At 36.3% G+C, this 27,145-nt stretch overlaps 1 protein-coding gene across 1 annotated transcript in view; it reads right to left on the bottom strand.

Moving 5' to 3' along the window:
- LOC104531430 (rho GTPase-activating protein 15) overlaps positions 1-27,145 on the bottom strand; it is a gene marked incomplete at both ends in the record, with an annotated part of 102,018 nt that overhangs the window by 26,103 nt on the left and 48,770 nt on the right. The window contains one exon of the mRNA XM_010176309.1: positions 18,960-19,037. Coding sequence (XP_010174611.1) covers positions 18,960-19,037 — 78 coding nt within the window. The remainder of the gene's footprint in view (positions 1-18,959; positions 19,038-27,145) is intronic.

The following is a 27,145-nucleotide window of genomic DNA, read 5'->3' as shown; positions in this document are numbered from 1 at the left end:
CTTTAAAACAAAAATGCCAAATTAATACAGAAATGATAGTTCTCACGGTATCTCCTGCCAGGCTAAGAAGGTACAGAGAACATTCTGAGAAACTCTGTTCTTAGGAAATATTAAGTCCAGTTTTGAAAGTTATTAAAAGTCCACAAAATTAAGAGAAATATCCAGTTTTGGTATCTGACTTGAATAAAATTTGAACTCTGTCCCTCTGTGAGTAAATCAGCAGCATGCATGTAAAATATGGTTTTTCCCTCCTAACCAAAGTGTACCAGTGGACCAAGCAGAGGCAGAAGAGGTTTCAAGTATAGCACACTCCTTTTCACCAATGGGTGCTCTTGCACCCAGCTTCTGATCTAGCATCTGCCTGCTGGGAGGAGATCTGAGGCTGGGGCTTGAAGTCAAATGAATTTGGGCCAAGTCTATTCATTTTCCAAATCGCAATCTCTGCAATACCCTCCCATTTCTCCTGTCTCACCATTCCTCTTGACTTCTGGTTCTTCCCCAGCCCTGTCTCCCCCACCTCTCTCAGGGTGCTCCCAGACATGAACCCTGGCTCCGCGGTGGCTTCCCCAGTGAGACCTGGCCAACGGGACGGAAATGGAAGCTTAGCACAGGAATTTCCTAACTGTTTTACTCTTCAGATGCACCAAAGTTGGCATTATTTGCAAAACCTCCCTAGTTCACCCGTGCCCTGCTCAGGTCCTTTTCCTCCCTGGCTTCATGGTATACCTGACCGGGCAGCTCATTCCTGCTTTTTTTTTCCAGGATGATTTTCCTGCACCTAGGGATGGAAGTCCCTGCTGAGACATCCTTTCCAGCCCCAGCCTGTATTATTTTCTGCCTGTACTCCATCACCATGTTTTCCAGTTGCCCTCTTGGTTCCCATGTAGGGTCTATTGGTCCTCAGGAAGGGGGTGGTTAATCAGGAGACAATTAGATTTAACAGTCTTGGGCAGTTGTTTAGGTGGTTTCAGCACAGCATTTGACAAGATGCTGCCTTCTGTGCTCAATACCTGTTAAAAATGCTCCTGACCACCCATACCTGGTCATTTGGACTTGGTGGGCTTCACTTCACTGTCCCCTGAATTTCACCTACACAACCGAGGCTGCATTAGAAACTGGGTCACTGAACTGATCTAGATTAAAAATATCCCAGATATTCTTTAATGAAGTGTCAACAACTATGCTCAGACTGAAGAGTGACTGGAATATCTCCTAATAGTCTTGCTTACAGATGCAAAAAGTATGTTTTAATCTAAAATGTATTTATAATATAAAATAGAGTTCAACATTTGACCTGAGTGTATCCCACCTCTGTCTCACAGACAAAGGAAAAAAATATGTTGCTGTAACTTCCTTGACAGCAAAAAACCAAAACAAACAAGAAACCTCACACATATATATGTCTAGGCCAATATATATGATAATGTGAAACGAGATAGATTTTTCATGGCCATGTTGAAACTCATCTTGTTAATTCTAAAATCACAGCACATGAATGCCATTTTTTTTTATTATCTAAATCCAAAAATATATATATATTTAAAACTTAATTGATTAAAACTTTTACTGACTTTCTGTAGACTTTGGAATAAGCAGGTTTCACAGCCAGAGCTATGAACACACTTCTTAAGAAAAAAATAGCATAATGATCATTATTATTGTTTTTACTGGTGGTAGTAGTTTAATACTTTTAAAATTAATATTATTATTATTAATAGTGGTAATATCACCATCTGGATATACTATAACCACAGTACTGACAAGATCCCCTAATAAGATCCATACCCCATTGTGTCAGGCATTATAAAAGCACACTGTGAGAGTGAGAAAAAGTTTATAATCTAAGCAATTAAGGCAGACAAAAGGTGCAGTGAGAAACAGAGGCACAAAGAGATGAACTGACACAAGAGCCCACGGAGAGAGCCAACGTTAAGCCTCAGATACCCACAGTGAGCATCTATTTAAACACAGACTTGTTTGCCTATACTAATATATATGTATTAATGCATATCATATTATCCAGCTTGAAGAGTGTGTACCAGGATTAAAAGGACAAAAGAAAATCTGTGATTTGATGGTTTGTTTCCTTGTGGGTTTTTGGGTGGGTTTTTTTTGTTTTTTCTTTTTTAAAATAAAAGTTATTTTAATCCAAACTGGACAGACTAAAAGTGGTAGAGCACAGAGCAAACATGAGATTGAGCTTTGCTGGTGACTAACTTCAGTCAAAACAATGTTCAAACCACAACCCATTAAAAAAAAAAAATAATAATAATAATTCCAAGAAAAACTGTTTGTAGGATCTGATCATGATTCCAACAAGCAATGGCAGTGTACTTACTATTGGGATATGGACAGCAAATAAGAAACTTGGTGGCATGCCAGATGATGAAGACTCTGGTTAAAAGGAGGCAGACAATGTGCATTTTCCAGCACAGAGACATTTCTTTCAGATCTTACAACCAATCGTTATGTATCTGAGTTTAGAAAGCCTCTCTTGTATTTTGCATATTTGATAACAATGAGTTAACTATGAAACAAAAAGGAATATTAATATATCTTTTTATTTTTCTTCTACTGTGATTTTGATTTTTATTATAGTTTAAATACTTCATATACTTGGCATTATGTACTTTCACTTACGTTTATTTTTTAGGTGCCTTACAAAGACCCTTCTAGTGGTAAGGTTGCTATAATTAATTTTGTAAAATGAAAATATTTTTAAATTTGTTCATGTTTAAATAGGCCAGATATTTTTCAGCCTCATTTACAGATGTGAACATGCCCAAAATATTTCAACGGCTTAAACCCTTTTTTCATGTTACATTTAAACAGTCAATTTTTTTTTTTTTTGAGAACTCCTTTTTGTCTCAAAGTTATTTAAAGTCTCATCTCATCATTAAGTTACACTACGAGTAATCTAGAGCTCAGGTTCACAGATGACAGTTAATAATTTTAAACTCTAGAAGAGAAGAATTCAAAATTAAGCCTTACATTACAAAAAAAAAAAGGTATTTTTTAGTCAATGAAAAATAACTTAGTCTAAACTGTGAGTTCTTTAAGCAAATAAGTTATTGCTATAACATTCAGCTCAAATTCTTAAAAACAAATACACAAAATGACATTTAGCCGCGAGATCACATTTCTGTAAAGATAAACTGTAAGCTCTGCACAGCCACTGCTACCAAACGCTGTTTACCCGAGCTTTAAATTCTACTCCCAAATTTGAATAGACTGCAGAGCTTGCAGTGTTGCTGAGGAGCAATATCAAAATATGTGCCTCCTGGGTCTAAAAACCACAAGTTATTTTAGCTTCTGCTAAGAATTGAGGGATTTTTTTTTTTTTAAACAAAAAAAAGTTGAGTACAGTAAGTAAATAAATAAATACATTATCTACCTTCATGACCTTTCTTTTCCTGAAAGCAAACAGCGTCCATCATTTGTAACTTGACTTTCCATAAAAGTAACAGTTCATAAAAATCTGTGAAACTACTACCGGGAACAAACAAATTAAACAATGACAATGTAATAAAATAAAACTGCTGTTATACTTCTATAGCAGAAGAATTGCTTCTTCGCTGGGATTAATACATCTTACAGAAAACAATTTTAAATAATGTGTAACATATGGATTCAGCTTTTATTATTCTTCTAAAAGAAGACAATTATATTTATGTGATAAACTGTTCAGTGTTAGTAGCATAATGTTTATATTACTGGCCACTTAAATAGTCTTTGGCATAGTTTTATAAGGAACAGCAGCCTCCAGATCTTTTGAAATCCATCTTACAAAGTAAGTCCTGTCTGTTACTGGAATGCAATGGTTTTACATAGTTTTCTTGCTGGAAAAAAAACGTCCTGCAGGTAATCTCGTTGTTTAACTGCATGCATGAAAAACTTTCTGATGTTTTAACTGCAATTCATGTGGCATTTTAGGGCTTTCTAATGCAAAGTATAAAAGCCTTGTAGCTGTCGGGAAATAGGAAATAAAAAAAAAACCCCAAAACAACTAGCTTTCAATTTTAACTTTTGGGAAATGAATAATCATGATACGCTGTTTTCTACAGTAAACCTTTTCAAGGTGTTTTTCTTAATCTCCTCACTTCTATAATCAGCTAGCTTCTAAGCTTTCTGGGAGATTACATTTAAGAAAAGAGTTAGTTTCGGGTAGTTTTCAAGGAGCTGCTTTTGTTTTTGTCCCCGTTATATTCCAGATAATTTTCAAAGTGATTACACAGAAACCAAGTATTTATCTCAATATCTTCCAGTGCTTCCGAGTCGAAACTGCATGTATTTCAAAAGGGAATAGGACTGTGTTAGCAAATAAATATATTCTGTTGCTGCTGTGTACATAGATTTTTATTGTAAGCATTGCCGGCAACAGCCTTTCTGCATTGCTGGGATTCTGCTATCCTGTGTGTCATTCAGATAACAAGATCATATGGAAAAATTATACAGGGTGAGAGAATGTATTTATTTAGGTTTATCAAAAAAGAAAGAAGGGGGGGAAAAGAAATAATAATATCACTTTGGGGAATGTTACTGTCCTCATTTTTCACTCCTGAAGTACAAGTTTAGTGTTTTCAATTCTCCACTTCTCGATTGCTTTAAAAGTTGGGGTTGTTAACAAAAGATAAAGTGAAGGGTATATCAATTTAAAGAGGGTAACCTAATGGAAGTGAAAATTGCATATTCAGTTAATTTGGGATTTATTATCCCGGTAACTAGACTTGCAACTGTTCTAAAATCGTGTTGACTGAAGACTTGAGAGCAGTACGAGTGGATGGCTACCCCCACCCCCATTCTTAAAAGAAAACCTGTGCCTGCTGCTTCCAATTTAGTGCAATCATGCCTCTTACTGGCCAATACAAGATGCAGCATTAGCTGTCACATGCAAATGAGTATTCATGGAGACTTTGAAATGTACAATAAAGAATAAAGACTTGCATTCTGTGAATAATTGTTTTCTTTTATAAATCTGGATCCAAAAGGGAGTGCCATTTCACCCAGAGTCCATAGCTTTTCTATGGTTACAATCTGCTGTTGAAACCAGATATTAGAAATGAAGTGTGGATAAATGGATAGAAATGAAGTATGGATAAATGGAGGACTCCACTTTCTCGTGCTGTCAATCTTTCACAGTACTACATTGGCTTAACAAGAAATAATCCAACATATGTTTATGTTTCTTGCTATCTTGCTTTCTTTTCCAACCAGGACTTTTAAATACCCAGGGATGTAAAACAGAGTTGTCCACCTTGTGTTAGCTTTTTTTTCCCTACAAAGCCCAACCTAAATTCTTTACTTTCAACAGCATGGATACACAAAATTATATAGTAGTACAAGCTTCACCGCAAACCTAAAGTCTTTCAAAGCTCTCTGATATCACTTACCAGGATGAGAAATAAATAGCTCAGATTTGTATGGCCTATTTAGATGCAAGGTTGGGGGGGGGAGGGAAATCAAAAAAACACGACAAAACAAGCCAGCAAGCTGTATGCAGATACATGCCCATGTTTGTGGAGCTGGGAATAGCCAAGCTGAGTCCAGATACACACACCTATTGTGCACTGAGACTGCAGCCAGAAAGTCTGTTACAGAACAAACAGCCACCAGCTTGTATTTATATCAAACCCTGTCATGACATGGCCCTGTCTTCTGCTGGTAGAACCCCAAATGCTTAGTCCAATAGCAGGAAGAAGGTAAGCAGATGCCTGAATTGCAGCACTTCTGCAGTGAACTAGAGTAGATGAACTGCAGGAAAGACTTCAGTAAATTCAGATTTGGCTGAAGGTGGGAACAGAGGTGGATAAAAGTGGTTTGCCACAGTGAGAAGAACAAATGCTAAGGATAAATGATGCCTGTACCACAAGGAAGTCAGACCAGTGCAGGCATGCATGAAGGCTTGGCAGAGGGGACATACTCCTTTGTAGGTTACTCAGTGCCTTGGATTACGTTTAATCTGAAAACTGGAGGAGTCCACTGGAGTCAGAGCATCTCAGCAGGCAGGACACAGTTCTGCAGGAATCCCAGAAAGGCAAGCAGAGGGCTGGGAGGCATTACATTTTTCCCTTAGTCTAACATAAATAATTCCTTGTTGCCTGGTTCGCTACACACCTTTGCTCATCAGGGGCAATCTCTTGAAACACAGGCACACACATGCAAACACACTGAAGAAATTAATCACCAAAGTCATTGCAACTGATGCAATTACTATAATCAAGGTCATAAAATGGTAAGGAGGAATCTGAAGGTGTTTCACTCCTGTAACAAAGGATACTTGCCCATAAGGGCTGAGCACATTGACCAAAACCATCCCTTGGATGTCTGCTTCTTGCTGTGATCCACGGTAGCAGGAAGACAGAGGGTTCTTTATAGCTTTTGGTCTGTATTGTGCTTCCTAAGAAAGCTAAAAAGAGGAAGACCCTGGGGCTAGGGCAAAGGATTTGAAACAAGGAGATTTGGTTTGTATTCCTGAATCATCACAAACTTCCTTAGGCATGTTACTCAGCTCCTCATTTTCCTTCTTACCAAATATAGCTAGTAATATTTTGGTATCTCACAGAGATGTGAGCACAAGCCCTTCAACATACATATCTGCTCATATATTATCTCAATGTAATCATTTTCAAAAGCGACTAGAAAATACTCAGTGCAAACACGTAGCTCCGTGAGGCTTAGTCATGTAAAACACAATGCGTGGAGATGCATCCCCACCACCCCAGGAATGAAAACCAGGACCTCATTCACATGTAAAACATACTTGTGGCTCCTCAAGGACTAGGTCCCTTTACTCTTTAGCCCCAGCACAGAGGAATTTAAAGAGGCTTATTCATGGATCTTTGCACTGCTGTCCGTTGCACAGGTGGCCCTGCACTTGGAGATGCATCACAGGGGAGACCCACATTTGAAGATCTAATTTGGCTTTGCATTATTCTGAGCCCCAAATCCACATTTCAGGGGGTGACTGCAGCCTTATCTGCAGTCTCTGTACACAGTAGGGGCTTGGCAAATGGAGTTTGGTGAAATGGCATGGCGTACTACATAGGAGACTGACTATAAGTCAACAGATTTTGGCTCTGCTCCTGGCTCTGTCACTGATTTACCATGGAAACTTGGGCAATTTTTTTTATTTTTATTTTTTTTACTCTCCCTATCCTTCATTTTCCGTACCCATAATGTAAAGATAATGATGCTGCTTTGCAAACTCTTTTGAGATCTTGAGATGTTAAGTGCTAAGTGCATTTTATTAACATTAATTGCACCCAACCGAGAGGATGCTGTATAGCAGTAGCCTGGCTGTCCCCAGAAAACAGATTGGTGTGGGAAAAGTGTGCATTTGTTAAGCAGCTTAGACATTGCTCATTCCCATAATACTTCCACAATACACAGGAACAAGATCTGACCTACTAAAAGAAAAGAGGAAAAAAAAAAAAACGCCATAAGGAGAAAATTTCTAATGTGACCTGTCATCTTCTTTTTAACCCAGGAAAACTTGGGGATTTGCTGGAGATTATCAGTGTTTCTGTGTGTGGTTGTTATACTCAGCCACAACCACAGTGCTCACAACTTGTGGTGGAGACCACTTCCATTAGTAAGCATTAATCACCATTTTATACACTCCAGTTCAACTATCACTGAAAAGACATTTAGCAGCTGCACTTAGTTATATCCTATCACCATTTATATGTGACTCCATTTTAAAATAAGTTAATTGTACTGAATTATATTCTACCTCTTGTAGTTAGAGAACCACGGTATATTCCAACGTATATTTTTAAAATGCCATCTAACATGCTTTGTTATTTCACGCTTCACTTTTCAATGTTTCTGCTCAAATATGTGTCACAACACACACAGTAGAAAGAGTTATGAAAAATTTATTATTAATGCATGTTTTTTTTTCTTCTGCTGGAGATAGAAGAACTTTGTTGTGTATGTTATAAAATGTTAAATATTAGAATTATTTAAAGTTAATAGGATGCCAAAGAAAATGACTAATAATACATTATACAATTAGATGCCTTTCATATTAGTGAATCCATTAACAAAATAAAATACATTCAAACAGAAGAGTTCTGATTTGCAATTTTTAGCAAGGATTGCCCATGTGTAAAGCTAAATTATTTATTCTTTTTTTAAAAAAAAGAAAACTGCTGGATACATCAGTTTGCAATTATTTGCATTATGTTTGAATGCTTTATCGTGTGGCTCTGATTCAGAAATACGTATCTCTAAGTTGCTTTAGCATTTTGGTTTGTGCAAAGCATTAAAAAATGGAAAAAAAAACAACCCACAAAAGTAAGTTTCTTTCCCTGGATTCAGCAGAACAGCTGGTGATACCACAAGCCCTTGGTATTGCTCTTTCAACAATAAAAATTTATTTGGGTGTCTCTGTTATCACTCTTTAGCCCAGTTGGCCTCATGTAGTTTCACATCTCTAGTTTTCTCTCCCCATTGCACCCTTTTTTCTAGAGAGGATCAATTCCCTCCTGTCCCACCCATAGAGATCTCAAGTCAGGCATCATTTCTGAGCACTGGTTACTACTTATTTCGAAACTAGTTTTCCTGTCTGCTCAGCTGATGTCCACATTATCCTTGAACAAAACACTTAGCAAGCAGCTAACTTTTCTTACAGTAAGAAATAGCTTTTAGCACCAAAGTGATATAATCTTCTAGTCATTTTTCTCCTGTATTTTTCCCTTTATTTCTGCTCTGTCTCTGGAAAGGCATTTGACGCCAGCTAAAGAAAGTTCCACCAGGAGCAAGTACTCTCCTCCTCCTAACATCCATCTTCTCTTCACTGCTCCTATCTACTTAATTAAGCCTTTCTCAGTCTTGTATATCATAAGCACATAATATTGGTTGACAGAAATGTGTTTTGAAATCCCTGTTTGTTTTTTAATTATCTGATATCACTGGGTAGGAAAAAAAAAAAAAAAGGATATCTCTTTGGTATACTACAAAAGTAAAAATCCAGCTATAGCACCCTATATTTTCATTTTCAAGAGATTTTTTTTCCACCTTCTAATAGTCTACCCAGTCCATTCTTTACAGCTCATAGGATTAAAAAGTGTGATGAATCCAACTGCAGCAATAGTTTGATGACATCACTTTAAAACATGTTTCAGGTTAAAGATGCTCCTTGTTATGATCTTTACTCTGCTTGCAAGAGGTGAGGAATGCCATGCTTAGATTCTGCTGAGGTTTATAACAGGGGTTTGGCATAGCCTCACTTCAGGCTACTGTCACCTCAAAATACCTCCTTCCCATATTATGTCCCAGTGTCAGCCCGTGTTGCAACTCATGACTGAACCAAGTCTCCCACATTATGTCATTTGGTAATAGGGAAAAAAAAGAAAGTGCAACAGGGATATAGAGAAGATTTATAAAACTCCAGATTTGGCTGCTTCTTGGATGATAGTTGTGAAGTAGGAAGGAAAAAAAATATTATAAAATATTTGTTCCATTATATTCAGTTCTCCACATCTTGATTATTTCAAAATTTTTCCATAGTTATGTTGCATAAATAATAATAGTAATTATATAAAGAAGAGACAATATGTTGAAATTAGAACCATGGATTCATAGGTTGATTTCAAAAGGCATCATTCTCACAACTCACCCTGAGCTGTTTGTCCACACAAAAGGTTTTCATTAGGCTCAGATTATTACAGTAGAGTTGGGAAACAGGACCTTTGATCTCAAGAGATCTGAACAATCCTTGTTACTTTTACTGACAACAGGCACGCCACAGACTGAATAGTGTTAACATTCAGATGAGAGCTGAAAACTCAAGTGAGAGCTATGCTACGTTCTCACTTTAAAACTGGTACCACGCATAACTTTGAAATTAAAATACAGTGTGACTACCTCTCTAAATGCTTAAATTAATATGTTTAATAATCCCTACAATAATAAGTCCAAAATGCAAATTAATATTTACAAGAGAAGGTGAAAGGAATGTCTCTTTATAGTTATGAATGCAATATGTATTTGTTCAGGACAGTGGGAAAAAGCACTTTTCTATATCAGGATTTCTTAAAGCTCCTTTAAAAAATAATTTGTATTTCCCATTATATATATATATGCAATATTTTTATATACATATATGATTGGATTTTTTTAAAAGGGAAAAAGCCAATTGTGTAGTCAAGAAAAATTATTAATTTGCCTGTATATAGGCATCTAATGCTTCTTAAATGCTCTAAGACATCTCAGCTGGCCTCTAGCTCCCAGTTTTCAAGAGTATGACTGTCCTGTATATCCTCTGCTAGACCCACTAGCTTTGTGAGGGTGACTCGGATACACAGCATCCTCTCAAGTGGCACTATATACCAATGATTAAGTAACTGAATCAAGCCCAAAATGTCCAAAGAATGTATTAAGGGAAGATGCTTTCCAGGATTGTGATAATTTCCTCATGCAAAAAATTCCACTGAATTACACAATAATGTTTTTTTTTTTTTAAAAAAAGAGAAATACAAAATAAGACAGGAATATTCAATTCTAAATCCATAAAATATGATGGTATGAGTGACTTCAAAATGTCTTAAAAATATATTCCTGCTAAAAATGAATTTTTTTCTTAGGAAAGATTATATCCACAAATGAAACAGTCAATAAAAGAACATAGGTCTCCTTATAAAAGCAAAAGTTTCCAATGATCATGGAAGATGTCATTTAGATTTTTTTTTGTTTTTTCCCCTCCTACATTTTCCCTTTTGATAATTTTCCAGTTTGACCACCAGTGATGTCTCAGTTTGATCCCCAAAATTCTTATCTCCCACTAAAATAACCAATGGATATCAACAGTTAAATGCATAACCAAAGTCTTCCCCCAACCAAAATCCCTCACTACTCACAACAATGTGTCTACCACAGTATTTATGGTTTTCCCAGTTCTCAGTATACAGGAGACCACAAATACCATGGTAAAGCCTAATTCCGCAGTGTGGTGACTTCTTATCCCATGCCACCATGCATAATATTATGTAATGTACATCCATATACAACATCACCCTCTGTCACAGACCCCACTGTATGTTCACATTTGTCAGTTTGTATTATATACAAACCACAGAATTACAGATATTGACCACAGGGGAGAAAAAACACCCCAAATATTAGGCCATACCATGATCTTGTAAGACACTGAGCATGTCTAATATTTAAATAGAAATTATGCAGCTTAGTCCTCCAGGGTATCCATCTCCTTGCAGCACAAGATCATCCCTGTAAAATCCCTTTGACACTTGGTTCAGTTTATCTATAAAGAAACCTGGTAACCTTCAGTTTCTATGTATTATTCCATCATCTTAAAAATCTTAGTTAGAAAGTTTTCCTGTTAATACTTTTAACAAATGACTCAATAAATAATTTCCTTTCCTTGTTATTTTGGAGCTCTGTGGAATGGTGTTTCCTGTAGCGTTACTATCGGAACAACAAACCCAAACAAAGAGTCACCCATGACAACGATGAGCATCCCCCCTCCTCCAAAAAAAAAAAAAAAAAAGGCAATCCCTTGCTACTGCATGCAAAACTACAGTCCTTCTCAGCGCCTAAATAACACTCCTTGAGGGGTTATCAAGAAGCTCTTCAACTTCTTGAAGTGTTACTAAGCAAAAAGCTATTGTAAGGCAAATAGCGCTGTGGTTAGAAAAAGAAATAAAAGGCGTGTCTTAAATGCTTGATCATACAATACGTGCCATAAAATCCATGGTATGTTTGTGGCTGACCACACTAACCTAGTTTACTGCCTTTTCTGCCCCATTCTACCGGCTTATTCATCACACTGTTGAAAAGAAAATCATGACAATACCATTGGTGAGTGAAATTGTAGTGTTTAGAGCTACAGGTTAGGCAACTAAGACTTATAATTCTGATTATCGTTCTCTCTTTTTTGTTTTTTCCTTCACACTGAAAACAAAATATGTTATATTGGAGAAAAACATTAATATTCTAGCTCTATCATCCCTTTTTTTGTATATGATGCACATTATTTACAAAATAATTCAAAACACTGGTTGCAAAAATTGGTATTTCCATCAGGTTTCATCACCTGAATTATATTTACAAATGAGTGTTTGGTGTACTATATTTGCCCCCCCCCTTGCCTTGCCTGTGGAAAGAGAAGGGTAAAATGTGGAAACCACATCTTCTTTTGAATATATAGGAAAAAAATGTTCTGTATCTTAAAATAGAGATTCAAACACAGAGAGAAAAGGGAAGAACCCTCATCAGTAACATACACATTTTAATTGATTCACCAACTACTGTGGGCTCAATTAAAGTATTCTGTTGTCAGAGTTTTAAAGCTTGGAAAAAATAAAAAAAATATATAAAAAAAAATTCTTGGCTACAGCTTGGCATATGCAGGTCTTAACCCAGAAACAAGCTGTTTTATAATTATTTCTGAAAATTGCTTCAGTCCATTTTATTTTCTGTGCTTGCCTGGGAAGTGTGAAAAAGAAAGAAAAAACTATTTTTGACTCAAGGCTTTCAAGACATTTTGGTTCTCAGCTAGCAAGTAACCCAGTTTGAGCCTGATATTTGCAACATGAACTTTGGACCACTCTTACTGGTTTCTCAGTGAGACTGGTTACACAAATAACTACTGGCAGAAGTGAAGAAGGCTTTGCTGTCTGGGCCATACTTGATCACAGAAAGAATGTCACCAAGGCCGGAGGGTGGTTTTAAGGTTAACCCCAACCAAGATACATTCAGGTATTTCTAAGCATACTCACATATGCCTGAAAAATACAATCAGTAACTTCTTAAAAGTCTAAAAATATATGAAATGGCAGGACACAATGGGAAATCTCACCAATGCATGTGCACAAGAAATTAAAGACTCTGCAAATAAAAAGGAAAGTGACTGAGAGAGAAAACCAATCCCTCTTTTTTTCCTCTCTTTTTCCAGTGATCCTTGCTGTAATTTTAAATAAAGCCTGCAACGGTTCTGTTGGACCTTCATGTTTGTAGCTACTCTAGAAGGTGGTAGGTGACAGAGGACCTGTTCTCCTCTGCCCATGGAACCTTTGTTAACAACAGGACCAGATCTGCTGTTTGCCTTTGAAAGGGATATTTCAGGTCAATGGGAACACTCAGGTATTTTTGAACGGGGAGTTTTATTGTTGAGTTGGGTTTTTTGGTTGTTGTTTTGGGGTTTTCTTTCCTTATTTTAAAGAAATAAAGCTGTGAAAAGTAGTTACTTTTCTTTCTTTTTTCTTTATTTTTCTTTTTTTTTTTCTTTCAGTTCCCTCCTCTTTTTTTTTTTTCCTTCCCTTCTAAATGCTTCCTTCAAAACCACCCAACCCATTTGTGCTGACCTGGCGGTTTCATTTCAAAGGCAGCTTCAGTCTTGTGTCAGCTCCACCAGCTCTGCCCGCTGATGCAGAGTGGTTTACTCTAGTTCCTGATAGCCGAGGTTCAGACATATGGTCCCAGCAAGCTCATATAATCAGTAATATTAGAAAAAAAAAAAAATCCTAAGATTTTTTCCTCTCTTCTCATAGTTCATTGATAAAGAACATGTCAGTACAGTTGAAGAATCCTGCTGGTTAAAGGTATCATCCTTAGCTGCTCATATGGTCTGGGCTCTTACTTGTCAATTAGATTAATCCAAGCCATTTTAGAACAATAAATATAAGTACAGATGGAATATAAACATATTGAAGATTACTGCTTTTGACGGCTGTTGTTTATTAAATCAAAAATAATGTTGCAATGAGGATTTTGTTGATATTTCAAATGGAAAGGAAAAGTAAATAGGAATTAGATATTTCTTAGGAAAGAAAAAAAAAACCCACAACCAAAACCAAAAACAAAACCCCCAAAACTAACAACCTACCACACCACAATCTCCAAAACAGCCCATGGGTAATAAAAAGGCAATGATTTTACTTACAATGCCACCTATAAGCTACCTTTAGAGAGGGGATATGGCACCTATAAACTCAAAACACTAGGTATGTTGAAATCCATAAAATTTCCCATTACTGCTTCAGAATTTATTGTGCACATATGGAAAATAATACTTGTAAAAGAGAAAGGGGTTTGTGCCTGGTGCTGTCAATACTGTGAAGGATGGGGTGATTATAAAGCAAATTAACAATACTTTTAAATGTGCATTCACTTATCTTTCCAATTAAATCCTTGTTAAACAACTGCACAGACAGTAATGGTGCTTCTGCAAAGCACTGATCAAGACAATTTTATTGTAATTTTTACTCTGTAACAATTAATCAAGTAGGCATTTTCTTTATTATTAAATTATTTAGTTAATAAATATTCACAATCAGTTCACGTATGTCTGGTTTAAATTTTAGTTTTAATTTTTCTTAAACTGAATTATATTGCACTATATTCTTATAGAAACTACAACAGAAATATTTTAATTCTTTTCACCAAACTGGTTTTTGTTAACTCGAGGTGATGTCAGGGTAGGATTAAATTCACCTTTTTTCCCTAATGTAGATACCAATTGAGACATCTTTGGCTGTCCTTTTCCATGTTCCATAAGAAATGTACCTCTCTGCAATAATGTAATATTTCACCTCTGTAAAAAATTCATGTTTCCTCCCCTCTTTGGTACATAGTGTAGTAACCAAGCCATAAAAACACAGTAATTGACCTTTGGATGGTACACGGTATTTTGTAGTTAACACACAAGGTATTCCAAATGAAATAATGGGATGCAAAGGTCACCTGTACAGCAAATACCAAATATTTTGCAAACAAAGCATCAGATATAAAGACAGTTAGGAAGTCTCTTGTTTTATGTATGAACCAACACTTACTGAATGAACCAATAAGCATTGAAATTTGTATTTCTATGGTTAGTTTCCCTGAACCTATATGCATTAGGGTAGAATCCTAGTGTTTCAGCAACATGTTATGAACCCTTTATAGCCCCATTTTTTTTTTCAGTTAATTTACTACTCATGAAAATTGTTTGGCTGACAGTTGTAGAAATCAAATGCTACCTAGCTGATGAGCACAGGAGGCATAAAGAAGTAAGCTCCTACCTCATCACCCAGGTATCCTTGGTCTTGAAGCACAAAAGACAACTGAGGTTTTGCTGGGACAAGCAAACACAAGCAGGACAGGGAACCCATAGTATTTAACACAAAGATCCTTACCCCATTATAACATACGATGCATCAAGACAATAGGTTTGACCAGAGCAGGGAAGCACATCACAAATTCACACTCAAGGCTGAAGAGTCCTCCCTTTTTTTGTTTTTCTTTCTCAGACACTTTTTGCCTTACTATTAGCATTTTTGATCAGGTCAGAAGCTTGGTTTAAAAAGCATCTCTCGCTTGTTCCCACTTACATATAGTGGTGCCTTAATGACCCTGAACAGTTTCACTTGTGATCCCTCCACACCTGCCCATGGTCTCGAGGCCCATATCAACCCCACCCTGGGGCTTTGGGCCGAAACAATTGATCTTTTTATTAGGATCTGTCATATTCTGGCACTGCCAGCACACTTTACATGGCTTAACAGACCCATTTATAGAATATTATCCCTTTTCCTACAGATGTGAATTAAAAGAATATCCTTATAAATATCTGTAAAGACTTTAACTTACTGGATCTTGTTTAAAATCAGCTAAAGTCCTCCAGATTTTTCATAAAATCCCTAAAGAACTGCCAAGTACCAAAAATGATTTTTTTTCTTTTTTTTTCTTTAAGATTACAGCCATTAAGACTTAACCAAAATATGAAAAGCATAAGAAGAATGGACATCCTTGTCTAATGTCTCTGCCTATTATAGAAGCCTTTATCGTAGATTCTCAGCCAGAAATATTGAATGACTGGTAGCTTAGTTTCTAAAACCAGATTTCTTTCAGTGCTCGTAGACTAAGAAAAGTATGAATTTCCTGATGTCAGTTTGGTCCAAACTGCTTCTGCTGCCTTGATTCAGTGATTTGAAAAACGATGACTTAGAGTTTCGAAAGTGCTGAGAGATGTTATAGCCTGGTCCTCTTATGGTCAGCTGATCTTTTCAGCTCTTAATGGGAAAATAAATCATAGATAAAAGATAATCCTGTTGCACAGAAGCAAAAAAGGTGTGATATCAATAGACTTTTATAGAAAAAGAAAACTCTGTGAAAGGGATAAAGTAAATAAGGTAGTTTGTTCTGCTGATGCTCATGTTGGCAAGGTCAAAGCCCTCTTCAGGAGCTGCCTGCCTCAAGAAATGAGAAGGAAACACAAAGTGTAATCAGAGAATTTTAAAAGATAGAAGGCATGTTTTTTTAATTGTAAACCCATCCTCACCCCAAAAAATCTAGAATTTCTAGGGTCTTTTTTACTCTTCTTATTTCCTCTTTAATGATGAAGCTGTCAACTGTTAGTTTGTTTTCCTTTCATATTCACCAGTTCTATCTTATTTAATTTTCAATGCTGCAGATGACTTTAACTGTGTAGGAAAAGGAGCCAAATAAAGCTTTGCTATATTCTAATTAATGATTATTCTAATAAAAAATACATTGATATGGCAGCCAGCCTAGACTCTCTTCTATGATCTTTAATTTTTCAGCATGATACATATTATTTATATCTTATAAATGTAGGTGTAACACAATGGCAAAGCAAGCAGGAAGAAAGAGCCCACTAAGTATTTGACCTGTAGAGGAACTGATTGCACAGTCAGTCTCTATAATGTAAATAGGCTTTTTCAGAACATTTATTTGCATTTATAATTAACTTAAACTTTAACTATAATAAAAAAAAAAAAAACACCTCTATGGGAAAATCATATATATAAATAATGCTTTCCCACTGTTAACTACAGAAAAAAATGAAGGTATAGGGATTGAATCTAGGAGGTCACAATAACTACCAAGTGAAAAATTGATGCCTGGCCAATGTGTTATTAAACATCATCCTGCTGCAGAGTTTTAGAGGACTGGTAAATAAGCAAATTGGGAGCACATACTGGTTTTCCAAGTAACTTTTGTGACTTTATGTCTGAAACTACTCCTATCATCTTCAGTATCTAATTGACAGGGGACAACAGGCCTTTGGGGACATCAGATAGAGACTGTTGTTGCCCTCCTGAGCAGACATTAAATAAATCCCGTTCACCCCATCTCCCCACGGTGTTTTTTGCCAGTAAGCTGTGCCTCAATGGGCTGTCCGTTGGTCACTCAATAGGTGTCAGAGTGGCTTTACTGTACTACTAACTTCATCTTTGTATGTTCATTTTTTTCAGTAGTATAAACCAGAAGAAAAAGGTGCCTGTTACCTGTGCGCTGCAAAAAGCCAGCTTAGACTTCTGTCTAGCTTTACAGTACAAGCCCATCTGTTTTAGGTGGAAACTCCAGCAGTAATGTTAACCTCAAGTACTTTAAACTTTGGATGCCATGAGACATAATAGACAGGACCATTATTTTTATGGCACATTTTTTCCGGAGCAAAGATCCCAGGCAGGGAAGAAGGACAGAAAATCCTGGTTTTAACTCTCTCTTTCCAAACAAAATACAGTGTATGGTCATTTGAAAGCCAAAGACTACATTATTGACATGCAAATACCCAACAACTATAAATCTAAGGGAACCCAAGTAATGAGTCAAAACCATGAGGCTGATGAGTTATTCAGTCTCACTGAATTTACTGGCATAAATACTGATTCCTCGCAAACCAGAGTTCATCCTCCAGTTTCAGCTGAAGGCAAGACTGATCTGGAGCATTTGAGGAGGTGGCAAACATCTACTGCTCCCCTGAAACCTTCCCTGGAGATGTAAATGGAGGCCTGAAGGTGGGAATATTTTTATGTCTCCCATACCTCTCATTTCATAAGAATTTTTGAATCAAAAGTCTTAGTATACATATAGTACAAAACTAATTGAGGAAGTTGTTCTTCAACAGCTATCATTTCCAAAAAACACATACAATACATAATATTTAGCAGTTCTGGTAATAGTCTCCAGGTAACTTTTAAAAGATTTAATTAAAAGTAGAAGAAAATGTTGCAGCAGCTTTGCATTCATAGTTGATTAATTCAAAAGTGTATAAAGTCTATAATGCAATTTAAGATTTGGGATTTTTCCTAGTTTCTGAGAAGCTTTCATTTTGTTTTCTGACCAAGTACTATCAGGAGGTTCACTTTCATCGATGATATTTGCTAAGTATTAAATGTGGGGACATTTAGTCTTTGCCAAGAGTAGTAAACTGCTTGGAGAGGTGAATGTATTTGTCATGCATCCTAATTAGCTACCAATATTGCCTTCCACACCTGTAACAGTATCTATTGATCAATGTTATAAATTCATTCAGGCCACATCTGTGAAAAACGTTCTTTTGTATTTGTGGAGATATATTCATTATATGTGGAATCTGTGCAAATATATTCAGTAAATATGTACAGGTTGGTTCTAATTCTAGTTCTCATGTCCTCAAAATATTGATCTTTCCTCTTCTCTCTTCTTGGGGTCAATTCTTTGCCTTTTCAAAATCAGTGGTAAATCTTCAACTGGCTTTGACAGAGCCACGACTCTACTTTTAGTATTTCCTTTTCAGTTCTTTTCAGCACCTTTTGCTGGTTTCTTTTGGATCCCTGTTCTACTTTTGGTTTTGTTTAGCTTTCGACATCCAAACAATCTGCTATTTTTCCTTTTAATCTTTTTTTTTCCTCACTTTCGTTCTTTAGTTCCTACATATGCTTTGTTTTCTGCCACCTTATTTCATATATCCATTTCCTTTTTTTTTCTTTTTTTTTTTGTTTCTCATCTTGTGTTTAACTACTATTTTCCTCTGCTTACTCTGCTGTTTTTTCTCTCTCCTAGTTGACATTTCCCTCTGTGCAATATCTTTCTACCTTCCCTTTCCTCTCTTTTCCAAAACACGGCTCATCATTCTATGTCACTAATGTATAGCAGATTCTGAAATACTGTCATCTGAGACAGTTAAGTACTAAACAAAACATTACCAGGGTGGAGGAATCACTTACCCTGATTGACAACAAATCGTAACTTCTGTATTGTTGCCAGATTGCCGCTAACTCTGTATATTCCATCAACATCTAGACCTGAAAGAGAAACACATATTTCATTTTAGATCATATAAGTATTTTTCTTTGTACGTCTGTCAGGAAGCCAGAAGCACCCTAACAAGTATGAAGAAGAGCAATGTAGTGAGCGACTGAAAAATAATCCACCTGACAGCAACTGAAGTGCCTTCTGCCTGATTAAAACACCAATGAAAAATAAAAGTGGTAGATTAACTTAAGTGAATACAAAACACCTAACTATAATTATCTTGTAATTCTGTCAGCGGAATACGGTTCTGCAAGGGTATTTGAGTGTGTTGGGAAAGGAAGAGTGAATTAGCTCTCGTGCTTATAGAGAAGGGCTATTTGAGATATGCAAGATGCTACACAAGCCCTGCTTAAAAACAGGGTGTTTACATTAATAGAGCTGGGGAAACTTCTCAGTCTCGGGACTGGGTTTTTCAGGTGTAAGTTTCTGAGGCTCTGACCTTTCTGAAAATAAAGGGGTGAGATGCCCACTCTGCAATCATGATGTGAGTGAGGCTACACACAACTACCGTTTCTCTACTACATTCTTCATAGCAGATCAGACAAGTTTGAAGATGAAATTAAATATCCCAAATAGCATATGCCCTGGAGTACAGTTCTTCATTAATATAGGCCATTCTTTTCAAGGACAACCTGACAGTCTTGTTTCTCCCTGCATATCTACTCAAGGTTTATCTTCTAGGTGAAACTAGATGTCATACTCCCTTTTGTGACATATTATCTCCTACAGCAAGCTCTGCTGATATGACTGTTTAAAATAGCACTTCCAGCCCTGGTTGCATAGCTGTAGCATTTCAAAGCACATGGGAACTGCTCTTCTTTCCCTGGAGAATTAGCTATTGTGCAACAACGACCAAATCTGCATGCTTAAAAATTGAAAACACTAAACTGTACATTGTCATTTCACATTTAAAACTTGTAAGTACATAAGAAGCAAAGAGAATCTACACAAACCAGGTTTTTTTAAGGCTACTCATCACTTGGAACACAAGTTTCAATTAGCTCTTGGCAAGCAATTTCAGAGAAAGCCTTTCTCTTGGAAAATGTTAATTTGTCAAAACCAAAAATTTTCAGCAAATATTTCATGACAATATATCTAGGAGGAAATTTTTTTCTGATTCAGAGTGGGGAAAATGGAAAATCTGAATCTATAGGAAACAGTGAAAATAAGCGCAAAAGCCCAGGAACTCTGTTGTAATAACACTTAAATAAGAAGGAGCTGAGGTTCAAGTCCTTATTTCAATGGTACTTGCATCATGCCTTGGCAGCTGAGTGCTGTAGTCAGTGGACTCAACCACTTGGAGGTATTCCTTACTGATCTTGACATATTTTAAAAGATTTAATTTTCCTTTTGATGCAGACTGAAACCAAATAAAGTCTTTCATTTTTTTGTGTGTTATTGTTTTGGGTTTTTTTTCTCTCTCTCTCTCTACAACATACAGTTCTTACTATATGTCTGTCCTGCTAGAAACATCTTAATTGGTATCTATTTTAATAAAGGAATAATAATACCACATTATACATTGGTTATCTATGTCTTTTATTAGAGAATTTTCTACCCTGCACCTGTGGGTGACATGCAACATAATACTGAGAGTGATGATTAATTTCAGGAAGATCCCCTTTGGTTACAGAGGGATAAAGAAAAAGTTTATTTAAGAAAAATCAAAAAGGATTTGGTAATCAAGAACACTTGGAAGTTATCCATCTACTGGATATATATAACATATGAGCAAATGGAAATTACTGAAATGTTTAAGTAATGCAATTCTATCCTCAATCTGAAGAGTCTCATTCTGTGTTAGTAAGGGAAGAGTGACAGAGCAAAAGTAATTCCCAGCATAGGAATGTGGGATTCTTGTGGTAAAGGATTAAGAATTGCATCATGTAAATTTAAGTCTAAACCAGAAAGTAAAGAGGAAAAATAAAACAAATAAACAAGCCCCAAAGCATAATTTTAACTTTTGTTTGGATCTAAATTCAGCTCTTAACCTTTTTGGATATATGGAAGTGAAAGCGATACATGTCACTTTGGGTGAAATAGCTGTCTCACATTAATAGCATCAATTTGGAACCTTTATAAATTATCCAGATCAAGTGAAAATGACAAACTATGTTGTAAACTGGTGGATATTACATCTTGCAAAATAATCTGGACTATACAAGAGCATTATTATTGTTATAAAATTACTTTGGTCCAGAAATGAGGTCTGATTAACATTTCATTTGGACACTGCACAATATGGCAGAGAGAAAAAAAAAAAAAATCCAAGAATATCAAGCCAATTATAGTGTTCACGTGCCATCAACTTTCTGCTCCAAGAACTTTGAAAGTTAAGCCAAACCAAACCAATGCAAATTGGTGGATTTGGACATCCTTTTCAAGACCACATTATCTTAGCTGGATTGTTAACAACTTATTTTGGAAATCCAATTAGGCACAAAAGAGGAAGAGAAAGAAAGATAGAGGGAAATATGTCTTTATAGTTCTAATATCCTGACTCAATGAACAATTTTCAAAGCAAATTCACTTTTAACGGCATCTCTATCATGAATAAAAACATCATTGCACTGCTGTCAGTGTTTCTTCATGGCAGGCTATAAATACTTAGGGAACAAGATGAAACAAAAGCCTTGCAGAGTTTCCTATCTGGTGCTGGAATTTAAGTACAGTGGTAAAGAACATTTCAGAAAAAATATTCATTGTAATGAAGTCCAACTGTTGTTCACTATAGGGTGACCTTCGTGTGTTTTGAAGTGGGGTTGAGCAGGGAAGAATCACTGGATCTTGCTTTAAAGAATATTTTATTTGCTTTATAGCCCAGTCTCCAACTATTTGTTTCGATGAGGAACCTGAGAACAGGATGGACCCACAATTAGAAATGATAACCAAAAGCATGATAATTACTTCAGTATTGTCACCCTGAATTTTAGAATGATGTAAGAAATGTAGGAGAAGGACTTATTCAAGAATACATCAGTTTAGCTGCCGAACTTAACACTAATTTTGACTATTTTAATTTAAAAATTTGTACAGGCACTCCTGATGAGAAAGTTAAAAAGCAACTGAACACAGGCTTGGTTGAGATTTGTGAACAGTAATGAATGTTATGTTCACTCCGCATAACTACGCAGAAGATGTTAGTAGAACACTTATTTAAGAACATTTCTTGCCCTCCTGCTTCTAGCCAAAATGGAAATAACCATGAACTCATGGCAGTGTCAGCTCCAGTAGCAGTTTGAGCTCGAACCAAGTATTGCAGAGAAACATTAAAAACACGGGGAAAAAATAGAGCTTAAGTGATACATTTATCCAAACATATGTTTTAAAATATTAGACTCTGATATGGGTTGAGGTAGTCCTAATGCTTTATGAATTGCCTTGAATGAAATGGTCTCATTAATTCTTTTCTGTTGCATAGAACAAATTCCTCTCCCAAATCACATTGTATTCTGCCTAAACTTAATCTGTAAAATTATCTTTAAACTGAATATAAAAGGAAATTCTCTATATGCAGGGGGAGGAGGGGTGGTGGTATACAGAAATTTCTCTCTCTATTTTTTAACAAGAATTTGAATCATACCATGTTAAACGGTACTAGGTAACTTCCTGCATAGAAAACCCATGAAACTTTCACAATTAATGGATCCTGAAATAGGTGTGGTCCCCAGGCCTGGTAGGAGTTTTGTAAAAGAAACCATCAGCTGGATTCAACAACAAAGTGAAGTACAAACTGGAAGAAAGGCATTCTTTAGTTAGTCCTTTCATTTAAAATCAGTTATGTTCAGGGCAAAAATATTGTATTTCAAAGGAGCCTATTATGCCTTCCCATAAACAGAAAGATCATACGTTTTAAAACTGAAGTATCATTATGTAATCAAGCTGTTGTATTATAAACTATTTTGTGGGCTCAGATGCCCAGGGCTATCTTTACAAATATTTAAGAGGTCATTATCAGGGTATGTTCTCCCTAAAACTATAATTCTTTCCTCCTGTTTTCATATGCATCTTACCATAAATATCTGATATATAAACAATCTTTTAAAAGTTTACTAAGGGCACAAAAGTGAGTCACGAAGTCATTTAAAAAGAAAAATACATGAATGTAGCAAATACACCAATGTCAAGATAATGTATCTGAGGAAAAAAAAAACCACCACAAAACAATGTGTAACAAAAATAAAGTTTCACAAAAGGATCCGTATTTGTACACCAGCAGAAAAAAATCAGGAAGAGTAGCAAAGAATAAATCTGACACATTAAAATTTTGCATGAAATGTAATGTATCTGAACAAGGTTACAAAAGATACCTGGAGTTTCAGGTGAATGTGGGAGCAAAAAAAAAACCAAAAAAGGTTTTGTCTGATGCCATGGAATTCAGAGGTGAAAATGATGAGAACAGTGAAACAAATTTGAGTTACAACACAAAGAGAAAATGAACATGGAGGCATTAATAGCCAACAAGGGACATGTGGATATAAAATGTGCGGTGCAGAGGTGGTTTGAGCTGAAGGTGTTTGAACTAGCAAAATTAGTACACAGCTTGATCAGCTCGGGTTCAAACAAGCACCAGCTCCTCCTGACTGTAAGGCTGTCTGCACTCAGCATGGTTTTCAGTGTTGTTGACATCTCTATCATGCTTTTTGGTGTGGTGTTGGGTGGGGTTAGGCGTGCCCTAAAGCTCCCAGAGCAGGGATGGAGGATTTGCTCTACTCTGCTGGAACAAAACTGCTGATTTGATTGTCACAACTACCCACTTCTTGTACTCCTCCCGTCAAAGGAACACATTTATGGGGCTCAGAACAACATCCCAGTTAACATCTGATATGAAAACAGGTCCCATCCCCAGTCCAGGGAAGGTAGTCAGCTAGCATGGAAGTGGGTGCCATACAAATGTCATGTTAGATAGTCCTACCAGGCAGACAAGGGTGAACAAAGCTAGGTGATCAAACAGTGGGTGATACTGGAATTTAGCCTGAAGTACAAAGAGATAAACACTGTTATTAAAAAAAATCACTTGATCATAGAATCATAGAATGGTATGGGTTGGAAGGGACCTTAAAGTTCATCTAGTTCCAACTCCCCTGCCACGAGCAGGGACACATGATATAAATGTATCTCATTTGCAAATAAAATACAGAGAAATACTTGGAAATTATTAAGACTAGCAACAGTGGCAGAAGAGTTATTCTGATATCGTAAAAGCAGTAAGAGGTTTGCACTTGGAGACTGGCTAGACTGACCTCAGTCCCAGACAGTCTACTTAAATAATTAATTCAGGACTCTATGAACAAATAATTCATAACAAAATATAATTTATCCCAACTAGCATGGGTTCATGGAAATCAGGGCTTTGTCTAGCAAGCTTGTTGTATTGTTTGATAGGATTGGATTTTGACAAGTCTGGTTGATAAAGGCAATGAAGTTGAAACAGTGTGTTTGGCTTTCCATGGGGCTTTTGACTTAGTCCCACATGACATTTTGATTAAATCACTTTCATTTTATGGAATTAACAGGACATATATTACACGGATCAAAAACTGTCTCAATGACAGACCTCAAAATGTGGCAGTTAATAGGAGATATCAGTTAACAAGGTCACAACTGGCAGAGCTCTCAAGAGTAAAGCTCTCAGTCCAGTGCCATCTAACACCTTTATCAGATATGTGGACAATGAGAAAAAAAATCTCTGTTGGCAATATAAGTAGATGACACAAAGATCAGGGAGACATTAAATGATGATAAGGACAGGTAAAGTTACAGAAGATCTGAACTGCTACCTTAAATGGTCACACTCTAGTAAAATAAGTTTTTGTATGGAGAAACCCAGGGTGCATCCAACACTCTGGATGTAGGTTGCAAAGGACTTGAGGTCATTTTAAATAGTTAGTCGAACATGATCTCAGTTCAGTGCTAGCAAAGAGGACTAATGTGATCCCTTGAATTACAGAAAGAGAAGCATCAAACAGAAGCAGGGAAGGGATTGCAGCTCTTCATGTGCTACAAATACGATCTCCACTAGAGCCCTGGACTTGATGCTGAAGCAAATAGACTGAAAAATAAAATATATGTTTTGTTGATTTGTCTTAAAGAGAGGATGGAGAGACGTCCTCTGCATCGGTACTTTTCACATGATTTAGGGTACTGGGCTCACGACCAGCACTATCCAGCTGCAGGACCTGCGACAGACAAGCCTGAAGTCAAGGTAGCATGAACAAGATTTTTTTTTATTCTATTATTAGTAGAAATTCAACAGTGCATCAGAAGTTAGTGAAGGCAGAGACAGCTGAGGAAAGCAAGGAGAGGAGAAGTTGTATTAGTTCTTAACAAGCTAAGAAATGACTCTATGGGAGGTGTCTGACGTGAGGTTTGGTGAATCTCTTTAGGAAATTAGCTAACAAGAAATAATTCTATGTTTGACTGCAATAATATCAAGAAGATGAGGGGCATTCCTATATAAAAAGAGAATCTCATTTTTTCTTGCAGTAATAACTGCAAGATGCAATGAAAGGAGAAGAGCTTGACTAAGATCTTATTGTTTTCAAGACCCTGTAGAAACTGTTTAATGGAAGCAATTACAAAACTGAATATGAGTGTTACATACTGAGAATAAGTAACAAGTGAATATGATGGATGATATACTTCATTCTGTTTCATATCACTTGACGGTAGAATTTCCACTTGGATATTTATATACAAATAAATAAGGGTAGCGACAGCACAAAGGAAGTGCAATTTACACTAGCACACAGTTCAGGGCTATGCAGGGCTGCTGTTTAATGCCTAAATCAAGCTTTCTATGCCTTCGCCTTCTTCTCTATTGTGTTGCACTGTCTTTGACATTCAAGAAGTTTATGGTTTAAAAGCCCCAGGAACAACAAGACTTACTCAGAAGGCTCCCTGTAACAAGAAACAAAACTAAGCTTTGAAGCTGGGTTTTGGTTTGGTTTTTTTTGTATGAAACCATCGAACATGCAGTGTGTTCACTGTAATTTTGCCGTTACCTCCAATATATACTTTTGCCATTCTGATAGTCCCACTTCTTGCAGCTAAACAAGGTGACCTCATTGCTTTCCACTGTATTTTCTTTTAAACATTGGCTGGGATGATTGAGATTCAGGAATGTGGGAAAATGGATTCCCAAGCCACGTCCATCCCCTTTAATTCTGAGCTGTAATTTTTGGCTTGGCTTGAATCACAGTCATCACATTTCAGTCTGAATCTCTCTGTAAAGTGATCTTTCTTAAACATTTCTTTCACTCATCATGGGATCAGAAACAAAGCCATTCTAGTCTTTCAGCGAAACACTTACAAACGTCTTTTTACAGCGACTCTCAAGAGCTGAATTTCCTTTAAAAATGTTTGAAAAAGAGGAGGTTTTCATTGCCTGATTGTCCTCTTTGTGAATCTTGTCATCTGTATGCCATGAGCTACAGCTATTTTAATCTGTTTTTGTTTGCAATCCATTTGGTGTCCGCCCAAGAAAATGCAGGTGATTCTAATTAACTTACTGCTGAAGATGTGGAAAAAATCTCAATTGTGCTACAGAAAATTATACACTTAAAACCTTCCCTCTATTATTTATAACGGCTTATTAATGAAAATGATTACATGAATACATTTACCACCTGATTCATCTTTGTTCACTTTTTAAATCAACAAGGTTTATGCTAAAGGGGAAAAATCCCTACCAAATACAAACCTCAAGTACACACATCAGCTCTCTGGTTTAAATGGAACGGCAGTTTAAAAGGAAATAACATTATCTTACTTTATGCAACACAGTATAATATCTGAAATTACCAAATGTTTGGAAATAGCCATTCTCTCTCTGCAACACATTAGTATTTAATTTTGTGAATGTTTATTTCTGTTTTGTTTGCTTGTTTCCTCTTTTAGTACCTCCTTCACCACTCCTATTTGCTCTCATTTGCTGCAGTTACTGCTTCTCACGCATGGGTCAGTAGGTCCATTCTGACCAATTCTTAATTTATCCAAAATAAAATAGGGGTTTTTATGGTTCTTTACTATTTTATCAAGTGTATATATAGATATTTTTTTATTATTATTTTTTTTTTTTTTTTCCCTGCTGCACCAT

This window comes from Antrostomus carolinensis, unplaced genomic scaffold (assembly GCF_000700745.2).
Source record: "Antrostomus carolinensis isolate BGI_N321 unplaced genomic scaffold, ASM70074v2 scaffold18569, whole genome shotgun sequence".
Classification (NCBI taxonomy): Eukaryota; Metazoa; Chordata; class Aves; order Caprimulgiformes; family Caprimulgidae; genus Antrostomus; species Antrostomus carolinensis.
The sequence above is the reverse complement of the archived record's forward strand: the minus strand, read 5'-3'. Positions and strand labels throughout refer to the sequence as shown.